The sequence below is a fragment of the Lytechinus pictus genome, chromosome 7 (assembly GCF_037042905.1).
Source record: "Lytechinus pictus isolate F3 Inbred chromosome 7, Lp3.0, whole genome shotgun sequence".
Classification (NCBI taxonomy): domain Eukaryota; kingdom Metazoa; phylum Echinodermata; class Echinoidea; order Temnopleuroida; family Toxopneustidae; genus Lytechinus; species Lytechinus pictus.
The window spans coordinates 6028916-6043923 of record NC_087251.1 but is presented as its reverse complement, the minus strand read 5'-3'; the positions used below and the strand labels follow the sequence as shown (position 1 = coordinate 6043923).

Sequence of the window (15008 nt, the reverse complement as noted above, 5' to 3'; positions counted from 1 at the left end):
TATAATGTCCATATTTCCTAAAAATTGGGGTAAGTCTGTCAAATTTGTAAGCAGTAACAGGAGAAATTTTCACTTCTGTTTTAGTTCAAACAGATCGGGTTTCGAGTGATATCGTCTGAATACATGATAGCCCCACATATGTATTTGTGTGTGTGTAGCCAGGCGGCTTCTAGAGAGTAAAAATCATTTACTAACGTAAGGTTACTCTCATACGAAGCCAGGGAGTCCTCCCTATTCATCTGCGTGTACCGCAAAAAACCCTGAAACTTTCGCCCCCGAGATTTCTACTTTCCTTCTGAAAGATCTAGCTCTTAATCATGTACATGGGATAAAACTTCATTTCCGACATTTCTATGCTCTCGTTGTTATTTTTAAACAAGAATTCATCAAAAAAAAAGAAATGAAGTTTTATCCCATGTACATGATTTAGGTCTAGATCGTTTAGAAGGAAAGTAGAAATCTCGGGGGTGAAACTTTAAAGTTTCAGGTTTTGGCTTCCTTTGTGTGGGTCTATGAGATAGAAGCCCTGGCTTCGTATGAGAGTAACCTTACATTAGTAAATGATTTTTACTCTCTAGAAGCCGCCTGGCTATGTGTGTGTTGATACACTTGGTTTCTTCTTTAGTAGCTATATTTTTATTGAGCCAAAAAGAAACTGATAATATGATGATAGTTATAGCTTTCTTCCTCTGTTTTCTTTCTGTCTTTCTTTCTATTCAATCTTTTTTCTTTTCTTCCCTCTTTCCTTTTTTTTTTTTTACTGTCTTTCTCTTTTAATTTTCCTTTTTTTCTTTGTCTTTCGTTCTTTCATTCTTTGTCCTTTTAAAAATATTTTTCTCTATTTCTTTTTCTCTTTCTTTATCTTTCTTTTTGATTTCTTTCTTTCTTTAATTCTTGAGTCGATCCATCCTATATTTATATCTTCTTTCTTTCTATCCTTCCTGCTTTTTACCCTTTCTTTCCTTCATTCTTTGTTTTTTGTCTCACCTGCATAGCAGAGTGAGACTATAGGCGCCGCTTTTCCGACGGCGACGGCGACGGCGGCGGCGGCGTCAACACCAAATCTTAACCTGAGGTTAAGTTTTTGAAATGACAGCATAACTTAGAGAGTATATGGACCTAGTTCATGAAACTTGGCCATAAGGTTAATCAAGTATTACTGAACATCCTGCCTGAGTTTCATGTCACATGACCAAGGTCAAAGGTCATTTAGGGTCAATGAACTTAGACCATGTTGGGGGAATCAACATCAAAATCTTAACCTAAGGTTAAGTTTTTGAAATGTCATCATAACTTAGAAAATATATGGACCTAGTTCATGAAACTTATACATAAGGTTAATCAAGTATCACTGAACATCCTGCATGAGTTTCACATCACATGACCAAGGTCAAAGGTCATTTAGGGTCAATGAACTTTGGCCGAATTGGGGGTATCTGTTGAATTACCATCATAACTTTGAAAGTTTATGGATCTGATTCATGAAACTTGGACATAATAGTAATCAAGTATTACTGAACATCCTGTGCAAGTTTCAGGTCACATGATCAAGGTCAAAGGTCATTTAGGGTCAATGAACTTTGGCCAAATTGGGGTATTTGTTGAATTACAGCCATAAATTTGAAAGTGTGTTGGTCTAGTTCATAAAACTTGGACATAATAGTAATCAAGTATCACTGAACATCCTGTGCGAGTTTCAGGTCACATGATCAAGGTCAAAGGTCATGTAAGGTCAAAGAACTTTGGCCATGTTGGGGGTATTTGTTGAATTGCCATCATATCTCTATTAGTGTATTGGTCTAGTTCATAAAACGTGGAAATAAGAGTAACCAAGTATCACTGAACATCTTGTGCGAGTTATAGTAGTTTTTAAAATCAGCACTGCTGCTATATTGAATCGCGTGATGCAGGTGAGATGGCCAGAGGCATTCCACTTGTTTCTTTCATCCATCCTTTCTTTACCCTTTCTTGTTTTTTATTTCTTCCTTCTTTCAGCCCTTTCTCTCTTTCTTTCATTCATTCCATCCTTTCTTCTTTCTTTTTTCCATCTATCCTTTTACCTTTTCTTTCTTTCTTTTTTTACTGCTTGCTTCCTTTCTTCTTTCTTTCCTCAGTCTTTGCCTTTCGGTCTTTCTTTTTTTCTTCCTTTCATCGATTCTTTTACCTTTTCTTTCTTTTTTATATTGCTTGTTCACTTCTTTCCTTTCCTTCCTTCTTTATTTCTTTCCTTCATTCTCTTTTCCTATCTATCATTTTACCTTTTCTTTATTTCTTCCTTAATTCCTTTCTTCCTTCTTTCAATCCTTCCTTTCTTTCTTTCTATCTTTTTACTTCTTTCCATCTCTCCTTTTACCCTTTTTTTATTGCTTGCTTGACTCTTTCCTAATTCTTCCCTTTATTCCTTTTTTTCTTTTGTTCTTTCTTTCTTTCCTTTCTTTCTTTAGTTTTTTCCTTTTTTCCTTTCTTCACATCTATCCTTTCTTTTTCCTTTTCTTTTTTCTTCCTTTCTTTTATTCTCTTTCTTTGTTTGTTTCTTTCTTTCTTTCTGTGTTGCTTTCTTTTTGTCTTTCATTCCTTCATTTTTTTTTTTTTGGGGGGGGGGGAGTAACAAGGACAGAAAAATAAACTCGCGCCTTTTTTTAATGTTTTCTAAATTTTTTTTGGACCAGTGGATTTTAGGTTCGGACCAGTAAAAAATGGAAAAAATGGGTATCTACTGGTCCGACATGAATAGGTTGGACCAGTAGAAAAAAAGGGTTAGTGTGGAGCCCTGCCAGAAAATGGCCAGAAAATTGATGCGATCAACGTCAAATAAATCTTGCTTTCATGAACAATATTAATATCATGACCATAGAACATGATTTAATCGTAATATTTAACAATAATTTGCATATGATAATCATTAATATGAATTTAGAGCTTGATGTGAATCGTTTGTATTTCGTTTCAATTTTCAATGACAGACATCACATGACGATAGACTTGAGTGAGTGCAGTTGTCTAAAAAAATAATTATCACATCAGGATTGATTCTCGAACATTGTCAACATGACAAAACAGAAAATTGCGTTTGATATTTTTTTCCATCAAATTGAAGCTAGTTTGTGCCCAACTTTGGGCTCTGATTTCATGAATGGAAAATATGTCATACGTCATCGAACGCGCATGCGCATTTTGCTTCTTTTCTCAGAGCTCGGAGACGTCCAGAGATGGAATAAAAATAATACCAGTATAATTCTTCCATATGAACATAACATACTTTGCTGACATCGTCAATATTTTTAGTATAAAATTCAAATCGTAAATAATTTATATGAATTTAGAGCTCGATCCGAGACATTCTTATTTATTTCGATCGCATGCTCCTGTGTCTAAAATGAAAAATGGATTATCATTTTCAGGATTAATTCTCGAACATCGTCATAACTCATATTCCCCAATCATTCCTCAAAATAGTTATATCAGCATTGAATACCAATTCAAATGACCATCCAGAGAAAATTACGTATTTATTCCAATCAATTTATTTGGAGCTCATTTTGGATTCAACTACCCCGCCAACTACACAATCTCAAGCAAATAACAGCGCTCTCCGCTGGTTGCACTTGTGTGCTGGCGCTGGCAAGCACGTCTGTCGTTTTGGGAGAGGGAGTGTACGGGGCTGGTGTGTGCGAGTCTGGACTGCGAATGCTAGTTGACCGAAAATCATTCGGATCGACTCTGCATGATTCATGTCTTTAATTAGTGCTGCAAGTCAGGCGCCATGTTCGGGTTCGGTTCGGTTCGGCAAGGTTCGGCAGAAATTTGCCGAACATTGGTTCGGTTCGGGGTTCGGTAATGATAGACTGATAAAGCTATAGTTCATTCAGGTATACGTAGCGTACCGGTAGACAATTTGTACTTGATTGACTGCATGTGCTCGCGTGTACCTCTGTCACATCAAACCATTTTATCTCTATCTTGTTGACATGAAACTATGAAAGTTATAGCGCTCAACCAATCAACTGTTATCTCGAATTTGATTATCTGATGACAGATTTATTGGGTAACTCACAGTTCTAAAATGGCGACTCTTCCTAGTCGTCCATACCTGGACCACACTTTGGATACTTGCCAAATTAACTACGCTCGCACTCGTACCAGCTAGGCCAGCGCATGCTAGCGGGACTCTGAGCTCATGAATATTTATATATACAGTCCGGCCAAACGTGATTGGCAATTGCATCGGCCAGCGCCAGTGCACTGAACTGTAGGCATAGTAGGGCCAGGGGCGTGTCGAAGAAAGCGTGCTTATGTAATGCGCCTTTCGCTAATTGGCTCGATGGGTGAACTAAACCACCAATCGCATGTCGCTGATTGTCGCATCGGTACATACAGCCACGTGCTTTGTCTGCTCGCGAAACTCAGCTCACTGATTGAAGAGCAATTCCCGAGATTTCTATGATTTCATTGGTCAGATTTCATTCGACCATGAACATACAGACCAAGTGGGATGCAAAGTTTTACGACTGTAATGGGACAGGGGGAGTAGAGTGATCATCGAATTGTTTATGGTTAATTTGAGAAGTTGATAAGAAAGGGAAAAAAAATAAAGATTGGGGGTCATTTTCCCCCAAGAGATGAATGTTTCCGCATGGCTTTATCTTCATTCAACTTGTCAACGAGGGGAAGGGGATCTTGCTATATGCTATACCGTAATCATTCATGAGTGTTTGATTTTTATTTTCATCTGATTGTTAATAATAAAAAAGATAACTTCACCTCATCTCATTTCTATATTATTTGTTTTGCGTCTCTCCTTTCCATCTCTAACAGTCACTCACTTTATTTCCCACTTTCACTGGATCTCTCGTTTTCAAAACTCTTTACTTCTCTCTAAAATCATGAAAACTAGACAGTAGCGAGCCGACACCTCAATAATAATGTCAATCACCTCAATCAGATCTTTATTCTCCGCCGCAACAATACACGAGTTACGATCTTAATCACATCGTATCGTAATTCGTAATATTAATGGTACTTCATCTTTCACTTTCAGTTCATTGAGCTCGTTCATTCAAAATACTTTGAAGATTTTCAAACAAGAATCTTGTTCGCCACCTAAAAACAACAATATTTTAGATAATTAGATTTAACCAATGAACACTCATACAGTTTTGGTTTTCTTTACCATGCTTCGGCGATTCGGCCACAGAGCGAGAGATGATGAAAGCCAGTAAAATAATTATAGCGCAAGCTCGCGCAACATCATTCATCGGATCTCCTTTCTTAATCAGGGCCGTAAAAACCACAATGTCAACATGAAAATGAAAACAAAATCTAGTAACCGCAAAATAAGCGCATACTTCCAACATACAATTGCAAAGAAGATTAAATAGAGAATGCGCAAATATAATGATTAGAAAGGGTGTAAACTTATAAATTTATTAGCTGAAAGCCGTTTTTTTTTTTTTTGGCCGAACTTCCGAACCAAGTCTTAGTGTTCGGTTCGGAAGTGCCATGTTCGGCGAACTACCGTTCGGTTCGGCGGTTCGGCTACAGCACTATCTTTAATATTGTTTCAATTTAAACTTATATGTTGTCATCTGCAAATATCATTGTTGAAGATATTTTGGGAAGAACTCTGCATTGGTCCCGGCCTTTTTTGTGTTTTGTAATCATGGAAAATGCAAACGAACTTTGCTCTGTCATCTGCTTGTGCAACGCTCTCCCGGCCGGAGCAAACAAAAATGACTCGACTTTCGCCGCCTACACAATTCGATGCATCGATGTTCGATCGAATTAAAACTGTAGAACACCGGTTTTCAAAATAATCGATATGACTCGGGCTTAATTTAAGTTCATTGAACTTTGGCCATTTTAGAGGTAATTAATAGATTGCTATCATAACTTTCAAAGTTTATAGATATAGGGTATGAAATGTGGATATAGGGGTAATCAAGTATCACTGACAAGTTTTAGGTCACATGATCAAGGTCAAATATCAATGAACGTAGTATTGTATCATTATATGAATGGTGTTTTTTGTGAATAATTATTTTATAGTATTCAAAGTCAGCACTGCTGCTATATTGAATCGCGTGATGCAGGTGAGACCGCCAGAGGCATTCCACTATTCATAATGTGCCTGATCAATTTATTTGATGCAGTTTATTCACAAATTTTATTCTTAACATCTTTTTACTTCAGTAAAACTTTTAAAGACTTCAATGAGAAATGGATAACTTGCAGAGGCTTACAAGATGAAGCAATCTAACAAGCTAAAGACTTGTAAATTGATCTTTAGCTTATAAAATAACACACTACAATAATGATGTTTCTTCTTAGGATGGAGGTCATGATGATACAGTCAATGATGTATGCTGGCATTCTAGTGATAATACTTTATACAGCTGTTCAGAAGACAGGTACATTGTGGAATGGGATATCACAAATAGGACTGTCAGAAGGTAATCAAGGTTCTTTTTAAATGACATAGAATGTTGCTATCAATGCTGTGATTGGCCAAAACAATTAAAATCTTCAAGGCTTCAATGTAGACCATTATAGATTAGAGCTGCAAGGCTTAAAGCTGGTTATATTACCCATTGTGTAAGCTTCTTTGGGGAATTTACTTTAAAAGTAAAATGTTTCTCTTTTCAACAATTTCGGGTCATAACATGTGCTATTACATACACCGAGATTAATTTTGCTTGTTAAAATTCATACTACATATATATTTCTGAGGTTTTGCATATGACAAATAAGTTAAACCTAAAAGGCCTAGGGGGATGGATTCTGCCCCCCCCCCCAGCCCCCTCTACATTTTTCACGATAAATCCGTCGTGCGAAATTTTTAAACCGTGCCACTCGCTGACTTTTTACTTTAAAATCTTGCACAACTTTTGAGACCAAATCTGCGATGCCTGGGTACGCGATTGCGAAATTATTCAACATTATGGAAGTGCATGTCGGACCCAAACTGCTAAAAAACGTGAATTCATGTACAAATCCAATGCAAATGGTGTATTTAGCAAAAATTCATAAATATATCATTATTTCTACTTTTACAGATAAAACTTATTAATTTTTTTATGGTCAGAATTAAGTCTGCAACAATGTCCATCGAAAAAAAACAATTAAATAACAAAGAAATACATGAAGAAATAAAAAAACAAATATTTATACATAAGAAAAAAATTGAGATACCAAATTTGTTTTGAAGTAAATTTTGAAGTATAAAGAGTCTGTGAATGAAAAATTAGCAGTTTTGGGCAGTATGATAGTTGATTAGAGCAAATGTCTTATTTCATGCATAAATTAGCATTTCATTAAATGAAATATCAATGTCATTTAAAAAGAAACCGTGAAAATGTTTTTATTGTACCTTCAGAATATTAACACAACAGACATCGAGTAGCCTAAAGAGGCAATCGCACATTGCCGGTATAGGTGGCGGTTCATGGTGGTTTGCAGAGTACAAAATGTTGCGTAATTTCGAAACCGCGCACCCAGGCATCGCAAATTTGGTCTCAAAAGATGCGCAAGACTTGAAAGTAAAAAGCCAGCGAGCGGTACGGTCAAAAAATTTCGCGCGACGGCGTAGTGACGAAATTTGAGGAGGGGCTCAAATTGACCCTCCCCCCCCCCCCCAGTTTGATAAGGGTTAATATTGATATTGCTTTAGGGGCCTACTATAGGCCTTAATGCACACTCATACCTAACTGAGAAACAAAACAAGCATGGTATACATAGGGACAGTGATTTTTCCGCGATCGCGGAAAACGGATGGAATTCACGGAAAGGGCCTTTTGAAAAGGAAAGTGGCATTTCAAACGGTAAATCACGGAAAACATATTTTTCCTCAAAATATGAATATTAAATGGCCACAAAACCCCAGAAAACTAGGTCTCACTTCGCTACAATCATGACAGTTCACACATCGTGACTGCACTCGACTTCATCACACTAGATCGTACCCCTCGCCCGTACCTGGCGCGGCCGGGTTGGGCTTATATCGAAAACAACATTCACATGCACACATCGTGAACAACACGGTCGTGTGTTCTGCCCTCTACGTTCGAAGATATAACAGCACGATATCGAGGTCTTGAAATCCAAAATGGTGGATAGGCGAAAATCATTGACTGCTGAAAACGATGTCCAAAAAACCCCATAATAATCGAAATTTCATTTAACCGTAAAATAATGCTAATATTATGAAAGGTGAGGATTTATTCATGTTAAATGTGTTTGTCAAAATATTTTGTGTACCCGCATAGATCCAATTAGAACGGATTCTGTTGCGTTGTTGGTACAATGGCAGATACAAATTTTGACCAGCGCGAGTGTTGTAATTGCTATTCAATGGGTAAACGGAATTGCTACTTTTGCTTGTACACAAAGTCTATGGGGAAACAGAATTTCCGCTTTCTGACATGCTGAAAGGGAATTTAGGATTTTCTGAAACGGGATAGGCATTTTTTTTTTTAACGGAAAATCACTGTCCCTATATACAATGTATTGTTCAGAAGAGTGTGAAATACTGTATACATTTACATGTATTTCTCATATCCAATGTTTTTATTTGTAATTATGTTTGGGGTAAATTGGAACATGTTCCAACTAGCCCCTTCAATTTTGTTCCAACTAACCCCAGAGGCCCATTGACATTTATAAGCTTACAGCACAAAAACAGGACTTCACCATGGCATATCAATAACCTTATTTTGTAGCTTGGTACTTGTAAGTGTCCATTATACCCCCAAACAGGCCAACTTAATTTATAAACTTCTCTGAGATAATAAAAAATTTCTGAAAGAGAAAAAAATTACTCAGAAGGTGAAAAAACAAAAATTCCTTTCTAACTTCACCAGGCTTGTTGCACGTGTGTTGTATGTAATATGGTGGATGGCTGTTGATAATAGCAGTAAATTGAGGGCAGTATTGCATAAATTTATTTGGCGTTAAAGAAAATTACAATGTTTCAACTTACCCCGCATTCCAACTAACCCTGATCTCCCCTAAAGGGGAATGAGAAAAACACACAGAGAATGTATGTTTGTTTTAAGTTCTTTTTAAAGCATTGTTTAAAAGGGATGCTCCGGGCCATAAATGCTGACAATTTTATCAAAATCTGAGAACAAATAGCGAAGTTAGTTTAGCACTATATTGTGAAAAAATGTAGTGACTGTCCTTACCGATGACAGATATTGCTCTCTGGCCTTTTCATCAAAGTGGAGACAATGGCAGAGTGTGGATTCGAACTCACAACCTTGCGATTATGAGTCCAATGCTGTAACCACTGGACCACACGACCATTTATATGCACGTCATGGATATTCATTAGATGGGCTGATGATGTCACATCCCTACTTTCATTTTTCTTATGTTATTACATGAAATCACAATAGTTTCATTTTTTCATACATGTGTGAATGGTATATCTCCCTTATAATGAAATAAGTTGCAGCAATGAATATCTAATGCACTTAATCAGTTGTTATTCCAATATTTTTGGTTCTTGTAGGAAAGAATTTGAATAAACCTAATTTGGTATAATGAAATACTAAAGAACAAGTGGGGATATCACACAGTAGATAGGCAGGATTTTTGAAAGGGGGGTTCAAGCTGAATGACCACAAATTTTAGGTTTCCTACCCTAAATAATGACAAGCAAGAAAAAAAAGGGTCTTCAACACAAATTTTGTCGTTTTGTACCTCCAAAAAAAAATATGACAAGCCCCCCCCCCCAAAAAAAAAAGGTTTACAAAAATGTTTAGGGCGAGGTTGGGTATCAAAAAAATTTAGGGGGGGGGTCGAACCCATGTAACACCACCGCCCCACACCCCCGTGTACGCTACTGATATGGCATCATCAGTTCGCTCAATGAATATTCATAAAGACTTGCCGAGAACTGTTTCATCGGAATAATGCAAATCTTTAAAATGCCATAACTTTGTTATTCCTTGTCCGATTTTGATCAAATTTTCATTTTTTTTTTTTTTGGTCAGATTTTTCTTAACTTGTTTAGATCATATTATTTTCAGCCTGGAGAACCGCTTTAAACGCATTGATATATTTAATATGTTGTATTTATGAGTTTGTCGATTGCAAGAAATAACAAATCAAAATTGTTTCATGAACACATGATGGTATCATTTTTCAAAATCACTCTTATGTATTGTAGGTAAACAAGTTTGTAACTCCAATATATAGCATCAAATCTAATGTAGAGTTTTTGTATCTGATTTTCACCCCTTGAAGTAAGTGGAAAGGAGACAAAACATCTGTGTATTCAATATGTGTTTGTCCGGGAGGAACTACAATGCTAAGTGCAGGTAGAGCAATCCAACTCTGGAATCTTCACACCAAAGCTGTCTTAAAAGTAAGTTATCCTATGATTTGGTTGATATGCATATCAAGTTTATGTACTCTGCATGATTATCTTTTTGTTATGGTCATCTATAAATTGTGTATCAGTTTTATTCTTCCCTCATCTTTATTCCTCTTGTTTTAATCTTCAATTCTTTTTTATCAAAGTCTGTTATATTAAGGAATTTCTTTATTCTGTCAGAATTTCTGTTTGTATTTATACGATTTCTGCGAGATGGTCCATTTCTGATATGACATCTCTGACATCTCTCACTTTTGGTGTTCATAACATTATTTTTTTTTTGGGGGGGGGGCAGGGGCACTCATTGTGCACATCATTGATCTGGTATAACCATCCATTTCCTCTCTAGAAATTCACTGGTCATGCCAGCCCTGTGACTAGACTGAGGGTGGTACCCACATTTTCACCAGATTCTGAGAAAGATGATCCTCTGGACTCGGTTGAAGGACTCTATTTCATGTCATCAGCTGTTAGTGATAGAATTGTGAATGTCTGGTGAGTATGGTAGTCTTTCTGTAATGTGCCACTATACTACCAAAGTGATCACAGATTTCTAAGCCTGAGTCCACTGGATAATTTAAACTTAGCATTTGTTTTAGGTTTCAGTGAATTGGAAAGTATCCATATTTTCGTATCTTCTATTTTGGAATAGTTGAGAACTTCCAGTATGATTCACTATTTCAGAGTGTTATGAAAATTTGAGGCACTTAATTTGTACTCCATCTTGGAGAAATCACTATCTTCATTTCAGTGAAGCTGATACTCGTATAATATTACATCCATGATAGTGGCATTGTTTATTGTAAACATTAGTTTCATTCTGCTTCCATTCATTTGTACTTTTTATAGTTAAATATACTTAGAGGTTTAATCTTGTATTAATCGGTTGCTAATCAATGATGAGAACCCATGCACCACGCATATCACCTGTGAATGATAAAACATGTCTACCACAGAAACCACTGAGATTTATGCAACCATCAAATGCTATACTGGAAATGCCTAGGTGTTAAACAGTAAAAAAAAAAGGATGTGTTTTGAATATCAAATTATATTTTGTCTTCTAGGCAAATTAAATCAGGCAGTAAGGACAAGGCTCCTCTTGCCTCATTTGCTGTTCCAGATGAGCCCAGTGATTTTGATGTCTGTGTGTCTTCAGATTCGGTAATTATTTTTTATTTATTTATTTAAAAAATTGTGACATTTCTAACAAGAGGTGTGATGAATATAAACAATATAATGATTTGCTGTTGGTGTATTAGTTTTTAACATGGGAATTGATATGGGATGAATACACATTAACGCTGCATGGTTACTGTATTGCTATTCAGGGTAGGAATTATTTTTTAGGGGCTATCTTTTTTCCACATTGGGGAATAGCAGAATTTGGGGGGATGTTCCTTTCATTTAAGGGCTATTTCTTAGGAGCAACAAGCATTTATGCAGTAAATACAAAAATCATTACTCTGCTATAGTAAGAATATTGAATTTCTAAATAATCTTGAAAATTGTTTGTGACAGATCTTGGGGCGCCTGTGTCTTTCCTACGCTGGTTCTATTGCTTAGTTGCTTATTTTTTATTAAATGTAAATGTCAGTTGTATTGATCTCAAACTCAGTATGAACAGAATATAATGAAATGACCACTCAACCGTTTGTATACTTGTATTGATAAATGAAAATCTGTCATTGCTTAGAAATTAGCAAAATAAGCAAAAGTAGCAAAACAAGCATACTCCATATTTTTGACAGGACATTACATTTCATTATATCTACTAATTTTCATTATCCTTTATGTATTCGCTCATGTGGGAATAATCATAAAGTTTAACCTTATGTGATCATTTGATATTATTGTAATATATTTTGTCATCACATTTCAGATAAATGATAAGCAGTGTGCAGTTTTTGCATGCGAGTGATGTGACAATGTCTATACCCCCCCCCCCCCCTTTCATCAACTGCTTTACATTTTTAAAACTAGATTTATTCTGTTTTCCTTGCAGGAGGTGTACACTTCTGTAGTCTGTCAATCAGGACAAGTCCACATATTCCAGACTGTACTTAATGGGTAAGCTGTAGAATAGAAGAAATCAGGAAAGTATTAAAGCCATGGGGGAAGGGGGGATATTGGTTGCTAATCTGTGATGAGAACCCATGCACCACGCATATTACCTGTGAATGATAAAACATGTCTACCACAGAAACCACTGAGATTGTAGCAACCATGATTAATGATTGATAATAAGTATTCATTCTTCCAAATGTCCATAATCCTCCCCCCCCCCCCCTCTTCCCAGGGACTGAAAATGAAATACCTTACTTATGTTCTTCAGCATGACATTTATCTACATTTGTCACCACTCCCTGTACCTAGGACAATATGTAGATATATACTTGCAGGAAAAGTCATGTGAATGTTGTGCACACAATAATTGGCTGACTATCTTCACCAAGGTTATATTAGAGCACCTTTAGGAACTTTGTGTGTTGATATGTGAATTATATAAGTATCCACTATCATTGTTTATTATTTGATTCAGTGACACATGGCGAGCACAAATGGTGTAATGATAATCACAAGATTTTTATTATAAAACTTGATTGCTGTTGATAAAAAGTGATATATTTGAAAGTCAGTCTTGTTTCTGATCATGCAGAAGGGCAAGAAAACCATTTCAAGCAAGACATGTGGTCAACGTGACAACAGAGGGAAGCAAACTTTCTCCTGCAAGGCCTATTCCAATCTTGACATCACAACTTCATTTAGTTGAAAGTCAACCACAACTCAAGATTGCCTATGGTGTCAATCTCAAGCCAGCTTTTGAATCATTAGTGAGTAAAATGATTTTGGGGTTTTTGTCTCACCTGCATAGCAGAGTGAGACTATAGGCGCCGCTTTTCCGACGGCATCGGCGTCAACACCAAATCTTAACCTAAGGTTAAGTTTTTGAAATGACAGCATAACTTAGAAAGTATATGGACCTAGTTCACGAAACTTGGCCATAAGGTTAATCAAGTATTACTGAACATCCTGCCTGAGTTTCAGGTCACATGACCAAGGTCAAAGGTCATTTAGGGTCAATGAACTTTGGCCAAATTGGGGGTATCTGTTGAATTACCATCATAACTTTGAAAGTTTATGAATCTGATTCATGAAACTTGGACATAAGAGTAATCAAGTATCACTGAACAACCTGTGCGAATTTCAGGTCACATGACCAAGGTCAAAGGTCATGTAAGGTCAATGAACTCTGGCCAAGTTGGGGGTATTTGTTGAATTACCGTCATAACTTTGAAATTTTATTGGTGTAGTTCATAAAACGTGGACATAAGAGTAATCAAGTATCACTAAACATCCTGTGTGAATTTCAGGTCACATGACCAAGGTCAAAGGTCAATGAACTTTGGCCATGTGGGGGGGGGGGTATCTGTTGAATTACCATCATAACTTTCAACGTTTATGGATCTGATTTATGAAACTTGGACATAAAAGTAATCAAGTATCTTTGAACTTTTCGTCTGAGTTTCAGGTCACATGACCAAAGTCAAAGGTCATTTAAGGTCATTGAACTTTGGCCAGTTTAGAGGTTATTAGATTGCTGTCATAACTTTCCAAATTTATAGATATAGTGTATAAAATGTGGATATAGGGGTAATCCAGTTTCATTGACAAGTTTTAGGTCACATGATCAAGGTCAAATGTCAATGAACGTAGTATTGTATCATTATATGAATGGTGTTTTTTGTGAATAAATATTTGATAGTAGTTTTCAAAGTCGGCACTGCTGCTATATTGAATTGCGTGATGCAGGTGAGACCGCCATAGGCATTCCACTTGTTTTTAGGATCAGTGATTGTTATGACACTCTTCTGTACCAGCAGTACATTATTAACTATGACTTATGGGGCATTGCAAGAAACTTAACATGAAATGCAAGTCTATTTGGTCCCTAAATCATTCTTGTCTTGAAATTACTTGGCCAAGTGGCTGAGTGCTTCTGAATGTTATACATTTATTGTCAACATAAGAGCAATTAATTTTTACCTGTGTTGATTCGTGTTAAAGAGATATGTATAGGATATGATTTACTGTAAATTATTAAGTATCTATAGTTTGTTTAGTTAGCTTGACATTGATTTGAGATATCAATGTTTGGAAAGGGTCTTTGGAAATATCACCTGAATGGTTATTTGACTGTAAAAACAGAAACAGTTTTTCAAGTGATTGGTTGCTAATCAATGATGAGAACCCATGCACCACGCATATCACCTGTGAATGATAAAACATGTCTACCACAGAAACCACTGAGATTTATGCAACCATGATTGATAATTGTCCATTAGATATTCATTCCTAGTGTCTATAAGATATCATTACTTGATGTTAAAAGTGCAAAGAATTGTTAAGTCTTTTTGGAGTTATGATACTATTTGACGATATAATTGCCATCCCCCCCTTCGTTTTGTTACAGAGTTTAGATTCCAAAGAGAAAGAGTTCTGTTTAATACGAGATGACCACTTACATGCAGATAAGAGAAGAGATGAAGCTGGAGACAGAGTGAGTATCACAAACATTAATTGTTTAGAAGTATGGGTCTTGGTTGAAGAGATCCTGAGAAATTATACAGAT

The 15008-nt window shown here is 36.3% G+C and overlaps 1 protein-coding gene across 2 annotated transcripts in view; it reads left to right on the top strand.

Moving 5' to 3' along the window:
• Nucleotides 1–15008, top strand: part of LOC135154689 (WD repeat-containing protein 43-like) — a 36940-nt gene that overhangs the window by 11875 nt on the left and 10057 nt on the right. For both annotated transcript variants that reach the window (XM_064101748.1, XM_064101747.1), the window contains exons 3-9: nt 6328–6449; nt 10246–10366; nt 10725–10870; nt 11443–11539; nt 12381–12445; nt 13035–13209; nt 14850–14936. In XM_064101748.1, the coding sequence (XP_063957818.1) occupies nt 6328–6449; nt 10246–10366; nt 10725–10870; nt 11443–11539; nt 12381–12445; nt 13035–13209; nt 14850–14936 (813 nt within the window). The remainder of the gene's footprint in view (nt 1–6327; nt 6450–10245; nt 10367–10724; nt 10871–11442; nt 11540–12380; nt 12446–13034; nt 13210–14849; nt 14937–15008) is intronic.